General features: G+C 39.4%; 1 protein-coding gene across 1 annotated transcript in view; it reads right to left on the bottom strand.

Moving 5' to 3' along the window:
- The window catches only part of SI (sucrase-isomaltase), a 57353-nt gene extending 33002 nt beyond the window's left edge, over positions 1–24351 (bottom strand). Inside the window, exons 1-26 of the mRNA XM_027685862.1 lie at positions 24341–24351; positions 22824–22947; positions 21455–21528; positions 18843–18960; positions 18653–18762; positions 17864–18015; positions 16399–16570; positions 14939–15038; positions 14546–14658; positions 13892–14017; positions 13050–13181; positions 12767–12886; positions 11934–12047; positions 10101–10185; positions 9405–9522; positions 8856–9027; positions 8075–8191; positions 7446–7600; positions 7073–7157; positions 6284–6340; positions 5790–5914; positions 5432–5523; positions 3810–3859; positions 2354–2524; positions 1696–1845; positions 220–426 (exon numbers count right to left, since the gene is read on the bottom strand). Coding sequence (XP_027541663.1) covers positions 220–426; positions 1696–1845; positions 2354–2524; positions 3810–3859; positions 5432–5523; positions 5790–5914; positions 6284–6340; positions 7073–7157; positions 7446–7600; positions 8075–8191; positions 8856–9027; positions 9405–9522; positions 10101–10185; positions 11934–12047; positions 12767–12886; positions 13050–13181; positions 13892–14017; positions 14546–14658; positions 14939–15038; positions 16399–16570; positions 17864–18015; positions 18653–18762; positions 18843–18960; positions 21455–21528; positions 22824–22947 — 3039 coding nt within the window. The 5' untranslated portion in view covers positions 24341–24351. The remainder of the gene's footprint in view (positions 1–219; positions 427–1695; positions 1846–2353; positions 2525–3809; positions 3860–5431; positions 5524–5789; positions 5915–6283; positions 6341–7072; positions 7158–7445; positions 7601–8074; positions 8192–8855; positions 9028–9404; positions 9523–10100; positions 10186–11933; positions 12048–12766; positions 12887–13049; positions 13182–13891; positions 14018–14545; positions 14659–14938; positions 15039–16398; positions 16571–17863; positions 18016–18652; positions 18763–18842; positions 18961–21454; positions 21529–22823; positions 22948–24340) is intronic.
- Between the last annotated feature and the right edge of the window lie 1302 nt (positions 24352–25653).

The following is a 25653-nucleotide window of genomic DNA, read 5'->3' as shown; positions in this document are numbered from 1 at the left end:
ATACCTTTGATTCATTTAATTGTAAAACTGAGCACAAAATTCCAGGACGAAAAAAAGACGCGAGCAAAGAGCAACAACAAATAATTGCTTAGAAGGAGAAACATATTTAGACAAAGGTGCTGCTGCCTGTGTAACATAAACCTGACTACAAAAAGCTGTCATAATTTCCATAACCAAGGTTATTTTTAACAACTCCTGGAAGTCCTGGGGTGGGATTACCTTGAACTGCAGCATGTTGTCGAGGTGATATGTGACCTCCAGGCGTAGGGTGCTGATGGGAGTAGTGGCAGCCTCATTAGCTCTGATCCTGGCACTGTCCAAAGTCAGGTCAGCCACAACCCCTGTGGAGGACTCTTGGATGTTCTCTAGGTAGTAAGGGTTGTCAGAGCTGTAGTAGCAGGGAGGGACGTCCGGATTTATCGTTTGCTGATGCAAACAGAAAGAAGTTACAGGTTAAGGAGCCAGATTTTTTTATCACTTACAGCAAGGAATCCCAGTTTTATCAGACGTCCATCAAATGTAGGATTTGAGGGAAAGCTTAATGCAACTGCCAACAATAAAGAAATATCACAGAATCCATTGATCTCTACGCTAAATCAGATAGAATAAAACAATCCAGGGAAGGTTGTACAAATAGTTCAGTCAGGAAACTGAAGCCTTGGTGGATTTAATTTCCCTGTCTCTCTGATTTTCAGCTCAATCCCACAACATGGTTTAATCCTGGCCTGTGAAATTCCTAAATCTTCCTCCCTTTCAATCCCAAAGCTTCCTCCCTTTCAATCCCATTGCTCTCTGGTCTCCAATTGCCTTTGAGGGCATGTGCCCCAAACCCATCGGATATTCAGGAAACATCAGAGATCTTTCCATTGGTTTTTTCTACAAATTATCCTTAAAACATCCACTGAAAACTACACCCTACTTATCTAACATCTCCTAACATTTCTAAATGTCCAAAATTACAAAAAAACCCAACAACTCTTAATAGTACAATAAAACCAGGAGAGTTCATCAGCCCCTTCAGCTATTGCTGGTTCAAGAGCACCAGCAGAGAAATTTGGTCGTCATTCCTGGGGGATAAGCCCAAGATGCACATTTTGGATTTAGAGGAGCATGGAGTAATTTAGTTGGAGGGACCCTCTGAAGCTCAGTTTAGAGCTGTGGGATATTAATAAATGAAACGTTGTGTTAAACAACTCCAAGTCGGAGATTGTGATTTGAAAAGAGTTCTTTGACGTGGATTTAAACAATTAAGGTCACATCAGAATCAAAATTTCTAGGAGATTCAAGGATTTCCCCTCGAACTGAGATCCAGAGGAACTGATTGGATTTAAAATGCCCCTCAGTGCCTGAAGGTGAGACAAAGGGGATGAGCCTTGCAGGCCACGGTGCCAGTGAAGCAGAAGAGGTAGTTGAAGGTGTTATTATTCTTTTTCATTACTCTAATACTATTTTTTTCCATCTTTCAAAAAATACCACGGTTCCTCAATTTCTGATGTACTTTGAGAGAGTTTACCCAGTTGCCAACTAGTGAGGAGAACAAAACCCAGCAGTACAGGCCAGCTAAGGTCTGTACCCCATTTTATTTAAAGTTGACAAATCTGCCAAACTACTTTTTATTCCGTAACAACCACAAAGAAAAGGCTCTGACTCTGGAAATCTTTCTGTCTCATTAGTTTAGAGAAAATAATTACTTACTTCCCAGGTACAGCCAAGTTGTTCACATTTTTCTTGTGTTGGATCAGGACTGGGATAACAATCAAACCTTTCTGCGAAAGTTGTGCCTTGCTCCCATTTTACTGTGTAAGATTTTCCCAGTTCAAGCTCAAGTCCTGTTATACTGGCAGTCTATAAATATGAAACAATAAAGAGTTATTAAATGTCACATCCCATCCATCTTTCCTTCACTCAGCAGAGGTGCTGGTGCTCAAGGATAATGCACTTTGTGACTTGACAACTCACAAAACCCCCTGTCCTGTAATATTTGATCCAGTCTCACTTTTATAAACACACACAACTGATATTCTTGCAGATAAAAATCAGAAAAGTTAGGAATCTAAAAAAATTGAGTTAATCCCACAGCTTCCTTGGAAGCAAGCAGGAATAAATACACAAATTAACATAAATAATAATAAGTAATAATAAACTGCTTGCTGCACTGAGGGTGTGAGAGCACAACTTAGATGCACTTTTATGCAGTAGAGCTGAATGCAATTTTACTTTCATTCTGCAATAAAATCCACATTATATTTTACTGAAACAGCATTAGCACTGAGGACTGTCCTTTGTAATACATGAAAAAAAACTGATGCATTTTGAAATATGTTTGCTTTCCATATTCCTGTTATTGTTTTACCCAGTATAAAGAATTGTAGGTGACATTAAGTGGAAAATCTTGCACAGCATCATTGTGATACACGGTGACTGATGTTATTTCCCGGCGCACTCCAAATATCTTGATTTCTTCAAATTTCAAGTTGTTTGGATCAGTGTAGTTGTTGAATACAACATTCATGAGCAGAGTATTCTGAAAAATAGTGGACACATTCTTATTAAAAAAAAATTCTGTCAAAAGTCCTCTTGATTTAACTATTTCTTTCTGATCAGATTTTCATATTATAGCATAAAGTAAGCCAATCTAATTTTCCTCACATAATAATTCTTGCTCTGCTTGTTATTGTTATCACAATAATGCTTTTCTCCTATCTGTATAATGTGCTTTACAGCTGTGTTTCAATTCCTTTTTTTTTTTCTTTTTTGGGCAATAAAAAAGGCGGGGGTGTGTCTGACAGGGCAGGTAAATGTTGTTCAACTGTGATCTCGCTGGGTTTTAACAAGCAAAGGTTCTTATTCGCTTTCCCTAATATAAAAATACCATTTCCTACTCAATGTTCTTAATTATTTTTAGATTAAGAGGCCGAAGTGTAGCATGGCTGTCACATGTGCCAGTGTAGAACTTCCTCCACGTGCCACTTGAGGTGAATTTTTAATTCAAAGTCATTACAGTCAAGCGATGATTTGGTTACAGGAGTTTCAAACTCCAACAGCAACTGAGGTTTCTTATCTACAAATGATTCTTTGATTACTTATGATTAAAAAAAAAATTACTGAACCCTGTTCTTCCACTCGTGTTCCTCTACATTCTCTCACTTGTCTCGTGAAATTCCACCATGGCAAAGGAATGAATTCCTTTAGCAGATATTATTATTATTATTATTGTACAAATAATATGTTATCATGTTGCGTCCAAGTTCCTTGTTATATGATAACTTCTATCAATATTGAATAGAAACACTCTCAGGACTCCACCCTGGTGTAAAATAACCCTGCCCAGGCAGTTTCAGCTTAAACAAATAACACAATAAAACTTAATCATGATGGAGTTTCCAGAGGTTCAGGCAAGGTGTGGGTTTTGCTCACTCTTTGGAGTCATTCAGCTGTACAAAAAAAAACCTACTTTTTTTTTAAATTTCCACAATTTTTAGAATCAAAACCACTACATGCACCTCCTTTTTGACTCTGTTTTAACTGCCACTGATGCTTCATAATTTTCTCTCTCAATCAACATCACTGCTGAGTTTCTTATGTGAAAGGAAAGAGGAGTTCTTTACCTACTTATATAAACTAGCAGAAAAAAAGACAACACATTTCATCCCCGTTAAATTACAGTATTTTGAACATGATTCCTCTTTGACTTTGTCAAATATTTTGTTTCCCAGAGGAAAAAAAAGGAGGGAGAAGAGAACGCTCTTGGAAGACACTTGATAGAAATCAAAACTTGAAAATAAGATCATTTAAAATAAAATACTTACATCAGAACATGTAAACTCATAGAAAAGGTAGTTTTTATTCTCAATGGTACCTAAAAGGTAAAGATAGAAATTACACTTTGCAGTGAAGAAAGGAACAGAATTAAAACCAGGACTGTGCCACTGCTAGAGACCAATAAATTGTTAATTATTATCATTCCTGTGTTCAGAAGCTGCACCAAGCAACTCAAATATTTACTAATGTTTCTTGAGGAACTGAAATTCCTCTTTTTTCTTTTTTCCCCTGGGCCAGCCTCTCAGGAGATCCACTTTTCCCAAATTTTTCAAAAATTCGTTGAAATCAGCTTTTCAAAAACGGACTGATTTTTATTTTACTGGTATTCCTTCTTATCTTAAATACAGATGTTTGGGTGAAAACTAACCCTTTAAAATACCCCATAACAACAATGACAATGATGATAGTAATAAAAACCATGGAACCATAAGAGAGGAAATAAGCCATGAGCAGGAAAAAGAAATACAAAAGTTGAGCCAATCTGGCCTTTTTTTTCCACTTTATGAAAAAAAAATACTGTCATCACAAGTAAATTGTAAATGGTTTCCCTGAAAGACTAAAACCTGTACTTTTGGGGCTGGAAATAAAATCATAAGATGTTTTAATGCTTTGTTTGCCAACAGCAGTGAGTACAGTAATAGCTGCATTATTTTAGGCCCTGCCAAAGGAGTCCATCGAGCTGTCACCCACATGTACAGCAGCCACCCAAGGCCTTCTGTATTTATGGCAGCAATAATCAACTGAATCACAGCTCTATTTCTTAAAAGCATCCCTAAATTCCACAACATTTCAAAAAGCAGAGGCTTGGAAGTTTTCCTGGCAGATAGGATTGGGTTGGTTAGCAAGAAGAAGGAGTTAGAGAGGTTGAAGGTGTAAATGTGGAGGACAAGGGAGTTGTTCAATTAGGAAAGGGGGATGCAGTTGGGAACCCCAGGAGCCGCCTGTTTCCATGGAAGCTGAGGCAAGGCTCCAGGACTTGTACAAGTAGAACACATAGACTGTGACTAAATATTGGAGGAAGGTTATTTGTATCAGAAGACAGAGGGGAGAATGCCCCATTTCAGGTATCACCCATGGATGGACAGTGGCTTGGTTAAATCACCTGGGAAAATCTCTGTCATCTCCTGAACACCTAAAGATTAGATATCTTGATACCAAATAATTCCATGAATCACTGTCTGCACAATCTCTATCTAATTTCCAGAATTACAAATGAAACATGCAGCTAATATTGCAGCATTCATTCTTTTTACCAAAATGGTAATACTACTCTGACTTCACTCTTGTCTTTCCACTGCTCCAGGATGAGCTCTGCTTTCCTTACACATGCATGGATTCCAAAAGCATCAACTTCACTGGTTTAACCTCAAATTAGAGGTTTGTGTCTTTTTTTTCTTTACTTGTGTGGAATTCAGTCATGACTTTAATCTTACAATTAATATTTTCAGTTTTCTACTTAAAAATGATGAAAAACTGTTGACATGTGAGCAAGCAGTAGCAGAGTGCTAAATCATCTTTTTTTTCCTCCATGAAACCAGTAGGAACGTTGAAACTTGTGCTTTTTAATGCTTTGTTAATTATACTTATTCCACTATTGATAACTGCTCACCTGTAGATTCCCCATCATCCCAGAACAAGTCCCCAGTAGCATTATTATAATTATCATCCAGGGCAATTATAAGTCCCATTGGGTTCTTGCGACTGTGGAAAGAGAGACTCACATGTAAAACAAATATCTAAACAATCTTAAAACATTAATAAAAATTGCTATGCAAATAAACCTACAGTTCACCACTGAACCTGTAACACAAACAGGTGTGGAACTGAGGTGTGGTTCACACTATTCCCAGATTTCAAGGTGAAAATGCTAAATACAACGAGCTGCTACTTATTTGTAACCCAGAAGTCCTCAACCCAGTCTTGGAAAAATAAAACAAACCATCAAAGCATTCAGTTTTGAAAAATACCTTGCAACTGTCGTGTTGCCTGGGTTTTGGACAGGGAAAATGTATCCTCCTCTCAAATGGACTCCGATTTTGTCTGCTGGTGTATATAAACGGAACCATTGTTTCCTCAAAAAGATTGGATAGCCCTTTTTGACAAGAGATGGAAAAGAGAACAGGTAATGTTGTTAGTCACTGCTGGGAATGCTTTCTTAAATCCTGAGTTTCATCAAAATTCTTCCCTTTAGAAAGAGCTGGACCTCTGTAAATATCCCTGGGCTAATGGGGATGCATAGACATAATGATATGCAGGTGTTTGATCTTATGTCCTGTATTTGAGTCCTTTCTTAAGGTGTTGATTCATGAGCTCACTCCACCACCCTTCCATCCCTTGTCTCACCATCTCCTTCCCACAGGCTTTACCTTCAGGTCTCTGTCATCACAGCAGGGCTGCCAACCTAATTTAGTCCCATTGTCATTTAGGAAATACCCCCACGGCATCCTCTGCATTTCCTTACCGTCTCAAACTCATACCACATTGCATCAGGTAAGTAGATAGTAGTGTAATCCACACCCTGGAAGGTGAACAAAGAAAAAACACTCATATTTCAGGGCAACTTAATCAAATAAACTCAATATTCCAATAAAGCTAAAGTTCACTGGGAGAAAATCATTGATACTTGCGCATTCCTGGTTTTCAGGGTGATGCCCAAAAAGGAGGAGAGCAACCCAAACACAGTATTTGCAAAGCCACTGGGAGACAACTAAATCACTGCTCTACGAAGTGGCAGCTCATTGCAAGCCACCCAAAGTCACAATGCTTCTAACCCAGTGATCATATCCACAAGTATCTCTATATCTTATTTCCACATTTTTCAGGTCTGACCTCTTTCAGATTTTTGCTTTCCCTTCATGTATTCAACCAATGATTAGTGTTTCTCTGTGGCAATTGTGTTGCTGGAGTGAACAATCATTATCTACAACGTTCTGCCACAGAACAAGTCATGATCTTTTGGTTTCTTGTTGTGCCACAGACAGGCTGAAATGCAGCAAGAGAAAAACTGATTCCAAAGGAAATTCAGAGATGATCTGAAGCTGAGGTAAAGTAGAATATCACACCAGATGTCTTGGACTCCCCAGGGGACTGGAATATAGGAGTGGGGTTTAAGTGCAAGATTTTCCATTTCAGCAGGGGTAAAATTATTTCTCATTGGGACCAATAAATTAAGGGGGAAAGTGGTGACTCAAACATGTCCCTGTGCCTTGTCATGTGCTTACAAGACAGATCTCAAAACAGCCAAACCTACCGGGTCAAGTGCAGGGGAAATCATCAGCCCAGGACCCCAGAGGAACTGTCTGCTGATGTCCCATGTTGCCTCCTCTTTGTAGAACCTGGACACATGGGAAGGATAGAGCAGTGACTGGGTGTTTTTGTGATCTGTACCATCAGCAGCAGTCCCAAGGTTTCAGGGTATTGACTGTCTAGGATCTTGACTAAAGAGTGTCATATAAAAACTGCCTTCTTATTACTCCAAAGCAGAATTTCACATCTTGGGAAGCTGTCTATAGACATTCCAGTGTCCATTTTCACAGGGTACACGGGTGTCAAAATCTCTAACAGCATCTGATGTGCCTAGCTCTTGTTACAAAACTGTCCCAGGGGCTGATGAGCAAACTTACTCGTGCAGAAGTGGCCGCACCACTGTGTCTCCTCGGATGTGAGCTTTGTAAAAGAGCGTGTACAGGTAGGGCAGCAGCGTGTAGCGAATGTTCAGGTAGTGCTTGGAGCTGGTCACCAGCACCGAGTCAGCTCCAAACACAGCTGGGTCTTGAGACTGAAAACAAACAGCAACTTGTTATTTGCAGCACGTAGAAAACGTTCTGTGAAATGTTTGAGAACCAGCTGCTGTTTCAGGGAGGTTGGAATTTAACGGTGCGGCTCCGCACTGGGTTCCCCTTCCTGGTGGTGTGGCCTCAGGTCCTGCCCCTCTGGGGTCCCCCTGCACATCCCTCCTTCCCCATCAGCAAGGAGGTCACTTCAGGGTCAGTCCAGGTTTTATCCTGGCAGCCAGGCTGGTGCCAAGGGGCTCCTGAGAGTCACACAGCCCTCAACAGTCAGAACTATTGATGACACTGTTGACAAATAAGTGTGTTCTCAATCAACTGAACCTCGCAGATGTGAGATTCATGAAGAAAGCTTAAGGTTCTGCTGTTTTCAAACTGGCCAGCAACAGCAATGATTAAAAGTGATGTTAAAGGAAATGTGGTTGTGTAACACAAAGCAATTTTTAAGTAAAAACACAACTTACTATGTATCCTTCAGCATTGTGATTCCTGGAAAAGGGGTAAAACGCTCCCACTTGCATCCAGCGTCTGCAAAGTTCTTCTGTGGTGTTGTCAAAGAAGCCACAAATGTCTGCTCCAATCTTTAAATGAAAGCAGAATGTGTTGAAAGTACAGGATGCTGCATCTCAGATCTCTGCACAAGGTGCATTAATCCAACTTCAATAGATAATCAGAGTGACTGAGCCATTCAACACATTTGTGTTGCCTTTTTTCTTCCAAATTCAGTTATGTTGTCCAAAAAATTAACTGACAACTAGCTACCACTGCCCATCATTGTATTTCTTCCAGATCTTTACCTTCCTGTTTAAAGCTAATATGTAGACATCAGGAAAAAATCTCCCAAGTCATGCAAATTTAAATCATAGAAAGGAATTTGGCTATTTATCTCATAAATAGATGTCACTATTTAATTTGAAATTATAAGAAAACCAGTGTTTTACATCTCTCACTAGGGTTTAAAAACTACTAGAAATAACAGGTAGCTTGAGATATATAAGATAGTAAATTTGTTACCCACATTTATCTCACCATAGACACTCAGTAATCAAAATAATGGCCTAAACCAAAAATCAATAATTGGGAAACATAAAAAAGCTAAAACCAGATTCCTAAAGAGGGTTGATTTGGAGCTGCAAATGTAGAATGGTTGTCTGGATAGTGCTTGATCAGATAATGTGTTATCACAGAGCTGGAGTTACTGCTTGTCCCTGGGTTTTGAAAGGATGGCACAAAGTGATGTCATACATAAGGCATTCCAAAGAGGTTGAACTCCAGCATTCCAGGTATCGCCCATCTTAAGTGATCCCACGTTGCTGCATTATCTCCCAGCCAGTGTCCTGTTTGCTTTCCTGATCCCACAAAAGTAGACCTTGAAATCATGAAGCTCCTCTTTCCAGGAAACACTCTCTCGATGGCTCTTAAAAGGAAATGAGACTGGAATTATGCAAAGACAACTCAGACATTCATAGTTCCATATAAAGCAGATTTACACTGATTTACACTAATTATTCATCCCAGGGATGTGGGCTCCTTTACAGTTAACAAGGTGTATTTTAGCAAAGTTCAGGATGTTAATTTTAAATAATCTTTTTGCACAGCTGTGACAACCAATTTGTGGCTTTTCCCACCAACTCGGGTCAGCAGGTTTTGCCTCATCCGAATTGGCTTAAATATAATACAATATTTCCCAGGAATTGTGTTCCTTTAGTAGTCAAATCCCTTGGTGTTTCGGAAAATGCAGGTCACGTGTTGCTCTGAAACCTTTTTGTGAAGATTTTAGGATGCATTCCTTACTTCTGTGTTGCTATGCCCATGGAATATCCATAAAGATTGTGGACATCATAATGCTTCCCCCACTTCTGCACTGCATCCATGCACAACGTCTTGGAAAACATCATCCTGTCAACAATTCCTCGAGGAAAGGAACACAAACATCATTTGTAAGGTACGTTTTTATTTTTAATATTTCCAATCTTTTCTTTCATGCACAGTCACGGTGCTCAAAAGCCCCTTTTTTCTCTTTAATTTTTCACCAAGGCAGTAGAACTACTGCAAAACAGAAGTGCTGCTCTTGGCTGTTGGTTTGATCCATCTTTGCTCTGTGATATTCCCACTCTTGAGCTTTGCCCCTTCCAAGGAATAACTGAGAATTTTGCCCTTAAGTTTCTGAATCATCATCTGACACGTTGGCAAAGGTTACTTGAGTTTACTACTTAATGCAAACTACGAACTCCATTTTAGTTCTGGATATATCCAAAAAACCACTGATAGTGTCATATTATCAGACATAATTAAGGCAGCGACAATATTCAGAAATAATTTGACAAGAGAAAAAAATGCAGTTGTAAAAACTACACCTAAATTAGACATAGATTTTCCACCAATAGGAACGTTCAAACTAAAATCATGTTGTATTCTTGAAGATAATTTCACAATAATTCATAATTTATTTTTTTATAAATATATTTTACTTCCTGATTAAAGACTTACTGGGAGTGTAAGGAGGGTAGTTTAAGTCATTCTGTTCACACCCATTTTTTGAGCCTTGAACGAAGTTGGATACTTCATTCATATCCTGAAAAGGAAAGATGCAGGATATAACAAAATTTCCATAAGAATATTTTCCTAAAAAAATCTTCCACTGTATTTCTTCCATTGTATTCTCTTATCCTTTAAGGAATTATTACTTGGTATTCTTAAACCTCGCCTTTATGAGATTTTCTAAGTCACTAAATTTCAAACTTTGCTGTCTCCTTCCATGAATATTTTGTTTAACAGTGGAATAAGTGAATTTCTCTGTGCATCCCAGAACGTGCTGCAGGAAAAGCATGGAATGAGAGCAAATCCATCCCAGAGACGCCGCAGTCGAGTGACCAATTTGCTTCACTCCAGCTATTTGCTCTTTGTAAGAGATCTGTGCAGCCTTACACTTCATGACTGGACTTGATGGAAACACAGAGTCAGCAAAAATAAGTGAGAAAAACTCATTCTAGGACATTTTGTTGAGTCCTCAATGTGCCACAGCAGGAGGAGGCAGAGAAAATCGGGAGTGAGGTTAAGGTCGGGAAGACCGGAGGGGTCAGGGGAAAGGGTTTTAAGAACTGATTTTATTTCTCATCACCTACTCTGATCTGATTGTTAAGAAATGAAATTAATTTTTTCCCCAAACTGAAGCTGTTTTGCCCGTGATGGGAATCCCAGAGTCACAGAATCCCAGAGTCATCAAGGTTGGAAAAGACCTCTGAGATCACGGAGTCCATCCCGTGACTGATCCCCACCTTGTCACTGAGTGCCACATCCAGTCATTCCTTGAACACCTCCCAGGATGGGGACTCCACCACCTCCCTGGATTACTGACTGATCCCTCCCTGTCCTTAGTTTGATCCACAAGCCTTTTGCTATATTTTTTTCTCCCCTATATTTTCTTTCCAGCTGAGAAGGACCGTGATGGAGCAGCTTTGCTGCCCACCCAGGGCCACCCCACCACACACAGGGCAGCTGAGGGACTGGAGTTTGATTTTAAACTGATGCAGCTTCTTAAAATGCACGGCTAAATATTCAGTAGATTCTTGTTTTCTTCCAGAATATTTATTTATTTTTAAATAAAAGGCAGCAGAACAAACAGAAAAACAGAATAGAGGGAAGAAGGTGCTGAGATTGAGTAGTTCAAGTACAAATTTCCTTCAGGCACCCACTTTTAGCAGCTTTATTACAGGCTATTCCTTAAAATATATCCAAAAACTAATCTGACCAGTCAAAAAGGTTCTTAATCTCATCTGATTTCCATGAACTGTACCTAAAATCCACCATGCCGGGCTGTATTTTAGCCTTTTTGTGGGAAAAACTTGTCTCTGGGAAGCCTGAATTTTCCAAAGCCTTCTCTGGAACAGCAACTGCAGATTCCCTAAGTGGGAATTCTATGAGCTACTTGGAGCACAAACCCATAGTTTATATGGATTATATTCTGTATTCAGGGTCTATTTAGCACATGTTCACTGAGCAGGGATGCAGGTCCCCAAATATTGCCATTCCAAAAACAGGAATGAACTTGCTTTCAGCAATGGTTCATCAATTGAAGCATTTAAGTGTCACTGAACATCCCAAACCCAGCATTTAAATGCCACAATTCACGACTCAAATTAAAAATTAAAATTCAAATCTAAACTCTAAGTTCAACACCAGAAGAAAGACGCATCCTGCACAGATTTCAGGTTCCTAAGAGTAAGAATCCCTTTCAAATTCAGGGCAAATTGAATTTAATATTCATCTGCTCTTGACTGTTCGGAAAAGGAAAAATAAAAATGACAATTCTGGGTTACTTACAATCCAGATTCCATCGTATGGCACCGTGTCATGAAACAATTTACATTCTTCTGCCCACCAGCTGATGCAGTCTGGGTTGGTGAAGTCTGGGAACACAGTTTCCCCTGGCCACACCTGCAAATATTAAAAGGGAATTAATTAATTCATCTTATGATATTAACTAAATATTATTATATGATATTAACTAAATTATATTAAAAAGAGTTCACAGAATCACAGAACTGCCCATGTCAGAAGGGACCTTGAAGAAGGGAGAGAGAGAATAAATTTGTTAGGTTTGGAGTTGTCAGTTATTCTTCTTGTCAGTCATGAAAGGAACAATACACAGCTGAAAAGTTTCTCAATATAAGATAAAATTTTAAATTAAAAAGGTAATACAGGAGCTGGCTCTTCAGTTATTACTGAAAATAAATAGGAGCTGGCTGATTGTCCCTTGAGCCTTCAAACTATCTTTCAATGTAAAAAAAATTTAGGGTTAACGTGAAAAAATGTAATTTTAATTGTAATGTGAATTTAAGTGTAACGTAATTTTAATTGTAGTATAATTTTATTTCTATTGAAAAAATAAAATTAAAATTTAAAAATGTAAAGAAAGTAATTCATTTTAGTGCAAAAAAAAAATTAATGTCCAAAACCACCTTTATAATGTAAAAAATGGGGGGGGGAAGAAAAAAAAGAAAAGTTGAGAATTTTCATATCCTGAGTGCTCTCATTGGTAGTAATTTTACTGAAAGAAGCAACTTGGAAATGAGAGTTTTAAAGGAGCCCCCTGCTCTAAGTTAAACTATAATAGTGACAACAGACCGAGTTCAAATGCATAAAACCACAATTACCTCCCCAACTAAGGGTGTTACTCCATCTGTGTCATTAATCCAGACTTTTTTCTCTGTTCCCCTGACGTAGCTTCCATATGCACTTCCATTTGTTAGACTTTGTGTGCTAATGGCAGGATCCTAAAAAAAACAGAAAACAGAAAAAAAAAGGAAGAAACCAGCACACACTCCGTTAATTATTGTAGGCAAGAAATGCAATAATTACAGAGAATAAAAAAAGTATAATAATAAATAGTTAAAATATTACTGTTTAAAGGGGGAAAGGAGGTAATTAAATGCTTACCAATATGATAATATATTTTTGTCCGTAGTTGTGCATATACTCTGCAAAGTTAGGGAGATCTTTAAACTTCTCTCCGTCATAAGTGAAATCTTTCTTTGCCTCCATGTAGTCAATGTCAGTGATCTGGGCATCCTGAAAGAGCAGGAATTCATCTTTTACATGTGGAGTGAGATGTAAAGATTTTTCTATCAGTCCAAAATAATTTCTTCTGACAATTCCTGGTTGGTTTATATTGAATTTAATGTTGGGACTTTATTGCAGTCTGGCAGTAAGTTTGCTGTCAGGACAACATGGAAGCAATATCTCACCTTGGACTTACAGCCCTAGTTAACTGTTCTGACACATCTTTTGTGCCTAAAAAGAGCTGCATTTAAATTAACAGAATTTAAATGAATGCATATATTTGCATCCTTTCAAATAACCCCTGGACTTGTGGCTGTGTCACTGCAGTTGCCTGACTTCAAGAGCTATTCCCTTAAATCCAAACATTCCTTCCTCAACTCTTAGCTTAATATTAGGACATTTTTATTCTACTAAGACATCAGGTTAATGCCATCTAAAATCTAATTTTACAAGTTAATTGTACTTTACATTTGACTGTCCATTAAGAATAATATAGGGTTCTAGAGAATAAGAAAATTATTTCACGGATTAGGTGACACGAGAATAAAAGTGGATACAGTCGGATATATAAAAACATTACAATAAAGTGCTCAAGTTACACTTTCTGATAATGGGTCTACCATTAAAATGCACAAAAACCCTAGAGATTTCCTAATTTAAACTGAGTTGCTGAACAGCTCTCTGGGTCCTTCCTCCTGCCCCCCTCATCCCATACTCACGTAAGGGAGTCCAATGGCCCTGTTCCTCTTCACCACCTGCACCACCTCGTCCAGGGAGCCGTAATTCCAGCGGCTCAGCTGGAAGCCCAGGCTCCAGTAGGAGGGAAACATTGGCAATCCCACGAACTGCAAGGGGAGAGAAAACATCCCACGTGCCATCAGTGCCCCTTTCCCTAAATCCACATTCCTCAAATCTGCTTGAATAATACACACTAAACGAGCCTTCACTCCCAAATGAAATATTTTTTCTGTTTGTTTTTTTTTTAATTATTATTTTTTAATCATTATTTATTTTAATAAATAAAAACATCTGGGGACAAGGACCATTCCTTAAAATGTCACTGAAACCTAAGTAGATCTTGAGAAGTACAAAAGATACCAGTGATATTTTAATATCATAAAATCATGGCATGCTTGTAAGCACACCGTCTATGCTATAAAATTGCCTTATGCACAGGAATTTGTCCTGTGATTTACAGGAGTAAGTCACATTATTGAGATATTAGAGGTTATTCTTAGTTAGATATATACTGAGTCATGCCTTCAGTTAATGGGGTCAACACACACTGTCATACAAAGAGACAACAAAACTGAAATAAATCCCAAGCACTTTAAACAATCTGTTCAATGCACAAGCTCTGTAGGTAAAGATACCTGCAGGTACTCCTGCACTACTTGCTCTGGAGTGTCCCCCAGGATGATGTAGAAATCCAGGATCCCACCAATGGTTCTGTAGGTCACTGCTGGAGCAGGCTGCACCACAAACTCTGCCAGACAAGAGGGCACAAAACTGAGCCTGAAGACCATCTCACTCTAAAATAACTTTCTGATTTTCCAGACTAGAAAACTTACTGAAGTAAAAAACACAAACCACAAATACCCAAAGAACCCAAAGCCATTAACAGAACTTTCTAATAAGAGTAAATGTATTCAGATAACTCTTTTAAATGCCCAGATTTCCATTCCTTTACATCCTACAGAGAAGAGAATCAGAAGAAATCCAATTGTTCAAGCTTTTATCTTTTAATTTTTACAAAGATTTCTTACCCATGGCATTGCTATTCATTAAGAAAACACCAAAGGAGGCTCCAGTGTTGTCTTCCAAACACAGGAAGAAAGTTTGAACTCCATATAAATTGTGCATTTCCTAAAATGACAAAAAGAACAGGTAAGATGACTAAAAATCTAACAACAACCTCTGTTCTGGGGTAGTTCAAAATGTATCACAGGTAGAACTCAAAACTCAAAATGGAGCAAACAGCAAACATTTAAATCCTGACACTTCCCTAAAGTTCTGTTTTCTCTTTCCTGGCATTATTCTCCTTTATGAGAACATTTTCCATTAAAACAAAGGTCCCCCCAATAAACAGATAATATAAGTGAGCAGATGTGATGGATCTGCAGACAGGCAGCACATATTGCAGCACTATTTCTGGGTAATAGATGTGCACATCAAGAGAGCAGGAGAACTTGAAAGGTGCTTTCATCACCTTCGACCATAGATCTGTATTTCTAATAATCCTGCAAGGAAATAATTTTATGTCTAATCTATGGAAATATGAGTGATTTGCTTCTTTTTTTCCCCCTTTCTAATGTGTTGTTTTTGTTTGTTTGTTTGTTTTTTCCCGTTGTTATTATTAGCAACAAAACCCCTTAGAGATGTTGGCAATTGTTGCAATAGTTGTGCTTGTTCTCCTGAAAAGAAAACTCAGGTCTAATTAAGAACCAGAACCTGAGTGTTTTAAACTCAGCCTAACTTGATTCTGTTCACTGTTAGTTAAATTTAATGAGTCTACATTCGGTGGAGCCTCAGCTGAGAACTGTCTTAAACCAGAGATAATAGTGAGAAGTCTCAAGGTAAAGGGTACATATTCCAAATCATTAATCAACTACATATAGTCATCTCACCCTCTAATTTCTGTTAGTACAGCTCCTATTTCAGCGATACACTTAAATTCTCTCTTAAATTAAAGCATATGGGTTGTTGCTTCATGAAATTGAGGTAATGGCAACAAATAGTCTCACAATTACTGAGAAATGGGTGCCCCAGAAATTTTTTTCATAAAGAGACAGCCAAAAAAACTAAAGAAAGAAATCACAGCTAACAGGCATATTTTATTTTGAAAGAAACAGCTGTTCAAGAGAATTCTTCTATTATTTGGTGAGCTACAAGGATGTTACTGAAGCAGTATCTGAACTGAACTCTGCACATATTGCATTATTATCCTATGCATTAGGACATACCAATTATTTATTAGTCTGTTATTTATTTTACTTGTCAGTAGGAGCTGAAGACTCTCATCTATTAATGTTTATCAACTGGTTACCCACTACAAGCCGACACAAAAATCAGAAATGGGGGAACGTTCATCAGCACCATCGAGTGTGTCAGTGACAACACACAGTGCCCGAGAAGTCTTTTGGGAAAACCTCAGTGGATACATGAATGCATAACAGGTTTGGGTTACAGAACTGCAAAGAATGAGTTGAAATACAACCAGACTTACTCCAGAGGGGCCGATGTCCCTGCTCATCATGGGCCAGGTTTTCCAGTTGACGTCGTGCCGGTACTGCTTGTGCACGTGCTCCCCCACCCCGTAAATGTTGCTGCTGGGCAGCTGGATTGAGAGCTGTAAGAACTGGTCAGCATATATCAGGGGGCCTATGGTGGTGTCAAACCTGGTGAAACAACACAAAAATAATCAATAAATAGGAAAGTGTTTCAGTGAGGATTGCTGCAAGAACTGTTCAGTTGTTTTAGTTGGGCCTGGATTGCTCAGGTCTCCACCCAGATCTTTCAGGTTTTCTTGCAATCAGTGAGAGCAGCAGATCTGTCAGAAATCTGATCCTTTTGGGGCCTCCAGTATGACAAATTATGATAGAAGTTCACAGATTTTATAAATATCTGGACAATCAGGATTTTGGTAGTGAAATGTAATGACACGTTGGTTCCCACTTTACTTTTCCAAAGAGGCCTCCCTTGTGCAAACAAATTTATCAAGGATTTATCTTTGAGGGGCTGCCCTTACCCCATGATAAAATCAGCTTCCTTTAGATACTCAGAGTCCAGCATCATTGCATCTTTTTTTTCTCTAGAGACCAAAACTTTTATGAAATTAAACAAAAGCCTAAGGAAAACTTAGACAATGTTCCAGAGCACTGCTTCAACACAGTTCCATTGGACTGACTTTGTTATTCCCCCTCCATACACCTGTTTAATCAGTCATGCACTACTGAACACCAAGTCCATCTTCTGTGCCCTCTGTAATTGCAAATCAATCACTGCAGAGGAATTCTAAGCAAGCAAACAATACTAATAAGAGCAAAAAGTAACCCCTAATTAATTAAACTTGAAGCCTGGGTAATCCAAGTGGCCTGGCCCTGTGACAGGTAATCATTGCTGGGCTGGTTTAATAACCAGGTTCATCCTGACACTTTCCCTCTCTCATGGCCACTGGGTTGGGTTATTTATTTATTTTTAGAATGCAAATGGGATGAAAGAATCCAATGTACAAGTCTATCAAATATCTTGCTTACAGCCTTATATGACCAACTCAGCAGTGGCTCACTCAGATATTCTGGATATCACAGGTCTAAAGGGCAGCCTGGCTTTGGTGATTCAGGGGTTCAGCATGATTGCAACAAAGGAGATAAAAGATGCAATCAGGAGTTTTCCCGCATGGTTTACATGTGCAAGGAGTCCTTCAGGTAATAAAAACTTGCCCAAATTGATGGAATAAAGCAGCTGTAGAGATTTCCCCCTATTGGAGGGAAGTGAAGAGAGAGCCAGAACTGAAACCTTTCGGACAGAGCTCTCCATAGCACAGACTTTGCTTCCAAAGACCTCTCAGGAGTCCTTGCAGAATATCCATGAGTCAAAAGAAGAGAAGACTATGCCCTGTGTGCCATCACCAGCTTTCAGAGAACACCAGTGGCACCCCTGTCACCCAGCAAAGCACCACAGTTACTCACAGCACTTTGCCATTGCTCAGTCTGGTCAGCACGAGGCCAAAGGGGTTCTCCTTCAGTGTCACGCTGTACTTCAGGTTGGAGGCTGCAGATCCAGTGAATGCTTTCACATGCTCGTGGGGGACTTCAAACCTTTGTGTTTTAGGATCAGTGATCTGCACATATTTAAACAGAAGTGTTGGGCCTTGATAAACTAATCCCCAGTTCAAATATTTTTCAGCATAAGCACATAGTTCTGACTCGAGGTACTTCCATCCTTATCCCAGTCTCACTGTTATTCACTTCCAAATTCAATTACTAATTTTTGACCATTTTCCTCATAATACTTGACTCTGCCTCCCTGGATCAGCAGGAGCCCACCATAAGATGAAGTCTACCACAGAAGAAGCTGCTCAAGCCCAGAACTCATTGACACCCCACGTTCATGGCATGGACTGTTGAGCTTTCCAAAGAAAACAAGAATCATTGGAAAAGCTAATGTTATCTGTCAAAATGATTGAGAGGTATGGTCAGGTCATAAATAAAAAGCAAGTAAAATACGTTTAAACCCAAATTTTTCCTGTGATGAGGACAAATGGTAGATAATATAAAAACTGAGATTTCCAAAGTCTCCAATTTTTCATGGAGAAATCCCGCTGTGGTAAAGCTGATGCACTGAGCAGAGAGGACAGAGAAAGGAGACAGGGATTTCAGTGGGAATCATGAGGGTGCCTCAGAGGGATCAATCCAGCCCTCCAACCTCACGCCTTGCAGAGAACACGAGCCTTGGAGCAGCAGAGAAAAAGGATTAACCTTGAATCGGAAGCGATTTGGTGTCTGATACTCCCCCGTGAGCAGAACGGTCTGGATGTCGTTTCCGAAGAGGGAAGGTGATGGCAGCCTGTTCAACGTAGCCTCAAATCCTTGGGAGGAAAACACACATCATTGTGTTGTTCTGGCCACCAGCACAAGCAGCAGTGGGGGAGCCCAGCCTGCAGCTCACCTGCCTTGGTTGATTTTTTTGACCCCACTTTGTACCCCTGGTTTGAGGGGAAGAAGCACCAGGGCACGTTGGTGTCGCTCAGGGGGCTCCAGCAGCAGCCACGGAGGGAGCAGATTGTCTGAGATAAGGACATGGGAGGCACATATGAGCTGGTGTCACACAAATAAATGCATACTAAACCCATTTAAAAAGCACATTTTACCCCAAACACCACTAATCTTAATAACATCTGCAATTGGAGCAGCTCCTTCTTTGAAAGTCTGTTGAGGGAACTCAGTGGCACAGAACACACTAAGGAGGATTCCTTCTGGATTCAGAGTCAACTTGCTTATCAGACATATGTCCTTTCTTAAAACCACAAGATCCACAGGCAAAATGAGCATTTAAAAATAATTATTGATACATTTTAAAATAATTATTGAAACATTTCAAAAATAATTATTGAAACATTTGAGCTGTGGCAGATGCAGTATAGCGTGACCAAGAGGAGGAAAGGAGCAGAGTTCACCAAAGACACTGGGGAGGTTGTTATAAAAGCTATCATTGAGTATAAACAAAGATGTGATCCTGGCCTCTGAGCTATAAAACCAGCACAAGAGATACCAACACCCAATAAAGCCAAAGTCAAAGCTTAATCAGGAATAATCCTGGATACGAGGAAACAGTTTAGGTTGGGGTTCAGCATGAACTGAGCACCGAGGATTAAAAGAAGAGCTTGTCTCTGCTGTTACATGGACCCAAACAGACCTTTACCAGCAGGATATTTTGGGAGAAAAAAACCAGAAACCAAAACAGCAATACACTAGCTCTGCTCACTGGAATTCAGATTTTACTGGTGTGTTCTGCATGTTTAATCAAACTTAACGAAAATTTTCCACAGCACCGAATAGTTAATAAATATTTTCTTTCTTTCACCAACCCTGCCATCAGCTAATAAATTAATTTCTCCCTTTTTGCCTTTGTTTCTCCCTTTCTGTTTTCCTCCTGTTCTCTCATTTTTACTTCTATTTGTTTCTATCCTCTGCAATCCTACTCGTTTTCTGGTTTCATCTTGAACATCTTCCGTGAATAAGGGAATCAAGGCAGGCAATAACCTCCTATATGAGCTTCAGCAAATCATGGTTTTCCCAGCTGCTGTTTATTGTAAAACCATTTGTGCAAACCACTACAGAAGAGTGATGTTATGCTAAGCAGGTACCTGTGGTTTTCCAGCTCTGCTGGTTGCTGTGTCAGAATAACCTAAAGGACAACCTGACTGCTTCCAGGGGGGAATGTCTACAGGAATGAATGGAATCACTGGGTTGGGACTCTGCTGGGAAAACCTGACAGCTCTCCTCAGGGCATGGGTTAAAGGTGAGATTTCTCTCTGAAATTATCCACGAAATTTGCTGCCTGGTCTTTCTTCACTGAGGAAAGAACAGATTCAGGAATCATTTATTTTACCTCTAATTCCAGAGCAGGTACCCCCAGTGCTCCAATGTGCACCTGGGCTTACATTTCTGCCGGGATCTGTAATTTGATTATTTTTAATTCTTTCTCACAGTTGCAACCAGAGCAACACTGTTTCCCTCCCTGTATGATGAGTGCAGCACTTAATGTGGGGTGACTGGTTCAAAGGTAGTAATTAAAGATTAAAGTGATCTGCATGACTTCCACAGTGCTGTGCATGTTCCTGGGGCAGGGAAGGAACAGCAAGAGCAGAGGAACAGGCTGTGATTTGAACCTTTCCTAACCTGTCCCCCACAGGACTTGATTGAACTATATATCATAACAAAACCCATGGCATGACAGGAGCTTTGCAACTGTCATATCTGGAATTAAACTGGGAATTCCCTCAGAGATTGAGACAGCTGGCTAATAATTTTTTATGCTGCTGTGATTGACAAAAATATCCCACATCACACCGGTTTTTTTTCTCCTAAGCTGCCCCTGCCCCCAGTAAAAAGGAGATTCCAGGCATCCACCAGCTTCCATCAGAAGATGAGAACATCCATAATAAAGATGAAAAATAATAATTATTTTAATTATAATACTCTTTCAAGACTAACTATTACGGAACGTTTCTGAATGTGAGAGCACTGAAAAACAGAAGTCATCATAGAATCATGGGATGGTTTGGGTTGGAAGGGACCTTAAAACTCATCTCATGGTCAGGGAAACCTTCCACTAGACCAAGTTGCTCCAAGTCTGAGATGATACTTTTCACTGGGAATTTTAATTCAGAAGTTTTTAAGCCAAAATATCATTTCCATACTCTGCACCCCCAGATGGGAGACACCCAACCAGGAGACGAAGATGCTGAGGTCCAAAGTGCTTCCGAAAAGAAACTGTGGCCATGGGTCTCACATTTCACAATTCTTGCACATTTGAGCAAAGCCCACCTTCACCTGCTATTTCTGAACTATTACAAAGGCTAGTTTTTGACCATCACACCAAATGAAGCTGTTCAGGCAAAGCTGGTAAAATAAAGAGTGACTTTTTTTAACTGCTTGATGTCTGGCTAATTTTGTTTCCACCCATCCCAAACTGCTGGGGAGAATATTTTAGTTAGTAAGCATGAGGTTTTATGGGAGAAAGAGTATTTTGTAGTATTTTCTAGAATATTTTCAGACCTTTGTTGCCAATTGATCTGGGATGCAGTCAATCCTCTTCTCGTTTCCTATGTTCGGGCATTGTGGGTAAAAATCTGTTTGGGAAACAAACAGAATGGGTTATTTACCAGCATCCCCAAACTGCAGGAATAACTCAAATACCTCTTAACTCACTAAACTTCTCCTGCTGGCTCCATCTTGAACTTCTAAAATAGATTAGAATGAGTATAAATTATTGCTTGTACGATTTATTTTTACTTTTGAAAAATTGCTCACGACTATTTCAGACGGGACAACTTCACTTTAAAGTTTTGGAACACAGGAGTAATATTGACAATATTGATGCTTTTATTTCTTAAGGTGTGCATTAATCCCATTTTTTCTGTGGGTCTATATGCATTGTTTCTTGTGAAAAGAGGTGCCAAATTAAAATGAGAAGGAATTTTCTCTTTCCTAAACGTCCCTGGGGTGCTCTCATGGTGCTCCTTCCCCTGAACCACTGTTTTCCACAGGAGCTTGAATTAGAGCATCAGGTAAAAACACCTTGAAGCTCCATTAAGATGCTCCACTAAGATTTCAGGTTTGTCAGACTGAATTTAAGGTGACCTCCAGGCAACTTTAGCTGACAAAAGGGTGCACTGAATGTTCCTTTACATATTTGGGAACACTGTTCATGTCTGGAATGAGGACCACAAAGTGTAGAAGTGTGGCCTGGGGCTGACATGCACACCCATCCCCAGACTTGCCTCTTTGCATTATCTGCACTGTCTGCACTTGTACTTTTTGCTCAGGGAAACTCCTACTCGTGACAGAAACAGGAAAAAGATATGCAGACATTGGCCTGAAAGGACAGTTTTATTAAAGCACAGAAGTGTTTGCTTTGTATAAGCAATTATTATTATTTTTCTGCCATTTTCACCTCCAAGCTTTTTGCTTCAGTCCCTGTACATAAATGGAATTATTCAAAATGGAACTGTGAGTAAAGCAGGTGCTCTAAATCACAGCCCTGTAACACAAGAGGGTTCTAATATACCAATACATTAGCAAGAAATACTGTTGGGTTTTAGGGTTATAACGTATCTCCCTGATCCCTTTTTTTTTTCAGAGTTACCTTGTTTCATACTCACAAATTTTGAAATTATATGAGTTCTATGCTCATAAAGAAAGTCCAGCCACAGGAGGAAGAGAGAAAACATTTCTCATGACTATAAATTCTGAGTCATGCTATTTATTACATTCATAACTGGTAATTTTACTCAAATTATCTGTAGGAAGGACTGACCATGGTCCACCTTTGGATAATGGGAAGCACAGAACAGTGACACTGAGTCAGGCAGCTCCCACTCAGGGGTTTTGCTCTGGCCCTGCAGCATCCCTGGGAAGTTCTTACCTTCATATTTGGTTCCAGACTCTCCTGATGCCAAAAGCCCAATGAGGACACAGCATATGATTGTTACTATGCAGAAGAGGACGATCAGGCTGATCTCCAGCCCGCTGAACTTCCTTTTGCCCATCTACACCCAGAGAAACACGGTTGGTGAAAGGAAAACACGAGCAACAGCTTTGAAAACCCTACAAATTGCATTACCAATTCATTAAATCTGCAAAATTTTGAAGTGATTCAGGTTTTAAACCACGCCATCTAATCCTGAGGCTTAAACAAAACACTCCTTATGGACTATGTGCAATAAATCTCCAAGTCAGGACAATTCGCACAGCACAGATTATGGGTTTATTACACAAGTGGCCATCACTGAGAAATGTATTTTGCTCCCTGAAAACCACTTTACACACAGAGAACAATTTTCTCCTGAGATTAACTATGGAGTTTCCTACCTCTTACTAAAATTCTTGAAACTGAAAACAAAGAAAACCTTCTTTCTTTTCATGCTTTTTTTTTTTAAAGTTTTCTTTCCTGCTTTAGTACAAACACAACTTATCTTACAAAGGAGGAAGTTGATTTATTAAAACTGTACTTTATAAAGCCTATAATAAACTCTGATAGTGTGTCCATGACACATGGGAAAGGCAAGACAGAGGTAACAGGGTAAATTATTTACACAGTGGAAGAACAGATCATGTGTACAAGCCCGTGGTACTGTGGCTGCTGCTGAAATCACAACTTAAAGGCAGGAGAGTGTGTTGTTGGAGTCAGTGCCTTAAACTGCTGTAAAGCTTATGGTTTTCCCAGAATTTTGAGGGGTTTTTTTGTTGGGCAGAGTGGAAGTAGTTGCTCAGCTCCAGTCAAAGAACACCCCAGTGCTGTCAACACTGAACTGTGCACCAGCAATAAAACTAATTAAAACTAATCTCCAGCATCCAGATCAATATCCATTGGCAGCTCCTACTGCATTTAACATTTGGTTAAGAACATTTAAGCTTATAAAACAACCTTAAATACAGGGAAATTGACTCTTTTTAGTTAAATCAAGGAAGTGTGGGAGTACACGTGCGTTGTGCTGGCACAGCAGAACGCTACCATGTGTTTTAGTGATGACCCAAAGCAACGAAAGATACTTTAAAAGGAACTTTTTTGGTGTGAAATCACAGTTTAAGTCATTTTAGTCTCCTGCCTGCCATCTCTTCAAAGTACAACCCATCGCCCCACAAGTATCCTCCTCTCAAAAACCTGTTTTGCTGTGTCACCCCACGTGACATCAACCAGCAGTTCTAAAAAACTAATGGTCATTTTTCTGAAAACCAGGATCTTATCCAAGTTCTTGTCATCCAGGCCTCCCCTCCCAACTGATTCACTGCATTTCAGTTCTTTCCTTCTCATGGTCTTCCCCCCAAGACCCTATACTTGGGAAATAAAGCTTTATAATTTATAAATATAAATCCTGTTGTGTGAAGTACGCATTCATTCAGCTCTCCAGAAACTTAGATGCAATCAAATGAGTGACATACCTTAAAGCTCCTCTGGTTCCTTCATGTGCTGCTCTTGACTGCAAAGGTCAAGATGAAAACTGAAGCTTTATGTTCTGTGTTATCAGTTCTCTGCCCTGTTTGCAAACCCATCAGCCAATGGCAGGTACAACATAATGACAGGCACATTGCACACACTTTGGACTGAGCAGTCACTGAGATTATTGCAGGAATGGCTGGTTAATTATAAATATTTGGGTTCAATATAAAGCATCAGATTCTGCAATGAGAAAAAAAAACCAGCCATAAAATACATAACTGCTGGCTTCTGTTGTCTCCTTTTTCCATATCTTTGTTATAGAACCTCCATGGAACCTTCACATGATTTGTCACTCATCTCGTGGTGCTTAAAGCAGATAAGTCATTAAACATTCCCAAATCAGGAAAAGAGCTACTTCAATAGTTGCAGGAGAGAATTGAATTTATGAGCATTAAAAATCAGAATTAATGTTAAAATATTAATTTTAATAATAAACTGATTTCACGGCATGCTAAAAATAAATGTCAAAAGCAGAAGGAAAAGATGAAAGATTAACATGGAAAAGAGTTTATAAGGAAGAGGCTTCAATCATAATCTTAATATGAAACCTTCACATTTAACTGGGTTTTGTGTTTTTCTCACAACAGATATTATATGACCTTAACATTAAGTCTTTGTTTTCCAAAGGAAAGCTTTCATGCTATTAAGTGTTTACAGGTTATTTTTCAATAATAAAGAAACAGCTGAGGAGTGCCACTTGTATTTTTTTGAACCGTTCACAGATTTGTTCCTCTTCCACAACTTCACCTCTGACTGGGAAGTGCAGGAATGAGACGTTTCCTCTGGGAGCACAGAGGGGATGGTCCTCTTTTCCTCAGTCAGCACTTCAAAGAAAGGAAATCAATGGCACACAAAGAGCACTGGGGCTCTCCTGCAACCATCCATCCTTGCACAGATCAATGCCACCAGACTGCTTTTGGAATGCTGCCTGTTATCGAGCCGCCCCTCCCTCTCCTGTTTATTGGAACAACACGTGTGTCCCCACGTGTCCAAGCAAACTCTGGAAATATTGCTCAAAATGGCTAAATATGCTGCTTTTTGATTGCATGTTGAGGCAGAAATAATAAAGCTTCCTGTGGATTATGAAGATGATAACGGTGAGGGAGGCCTGAGGGGATTGTTTGACGTAAATCTCTTTTCCAAGGTGTGTGTTTCATTTCAGTGTTCCAGGAAAGTGCTCCGTCCAGCCCAGCAGCTGTCCACAGGTTTCATTTAACCCTGCCATCAATAAAACAATTTGCTTAAGTGCTTTCCT

Source organism: Neopelma chrysocephalum, unplaced genomic scaffold, assembly GCF_003984885.1.
Source record: "Neopelma chrysocephalum unplaced genomic scaffold, ASM398488v2 Primary Assembly neopelma1_69, whole genome shotgun sequence".
NCBI lineage: Eukaryota > Metazoa > Chordata > Aves > Passeriformes > Pipridae > Neopelma > Neopelma chrysocephalum.
Note: the sequence above shows the minus strand (reverse complement) of the source record. Positions and strands in the feature narration are given on the sequence as shown.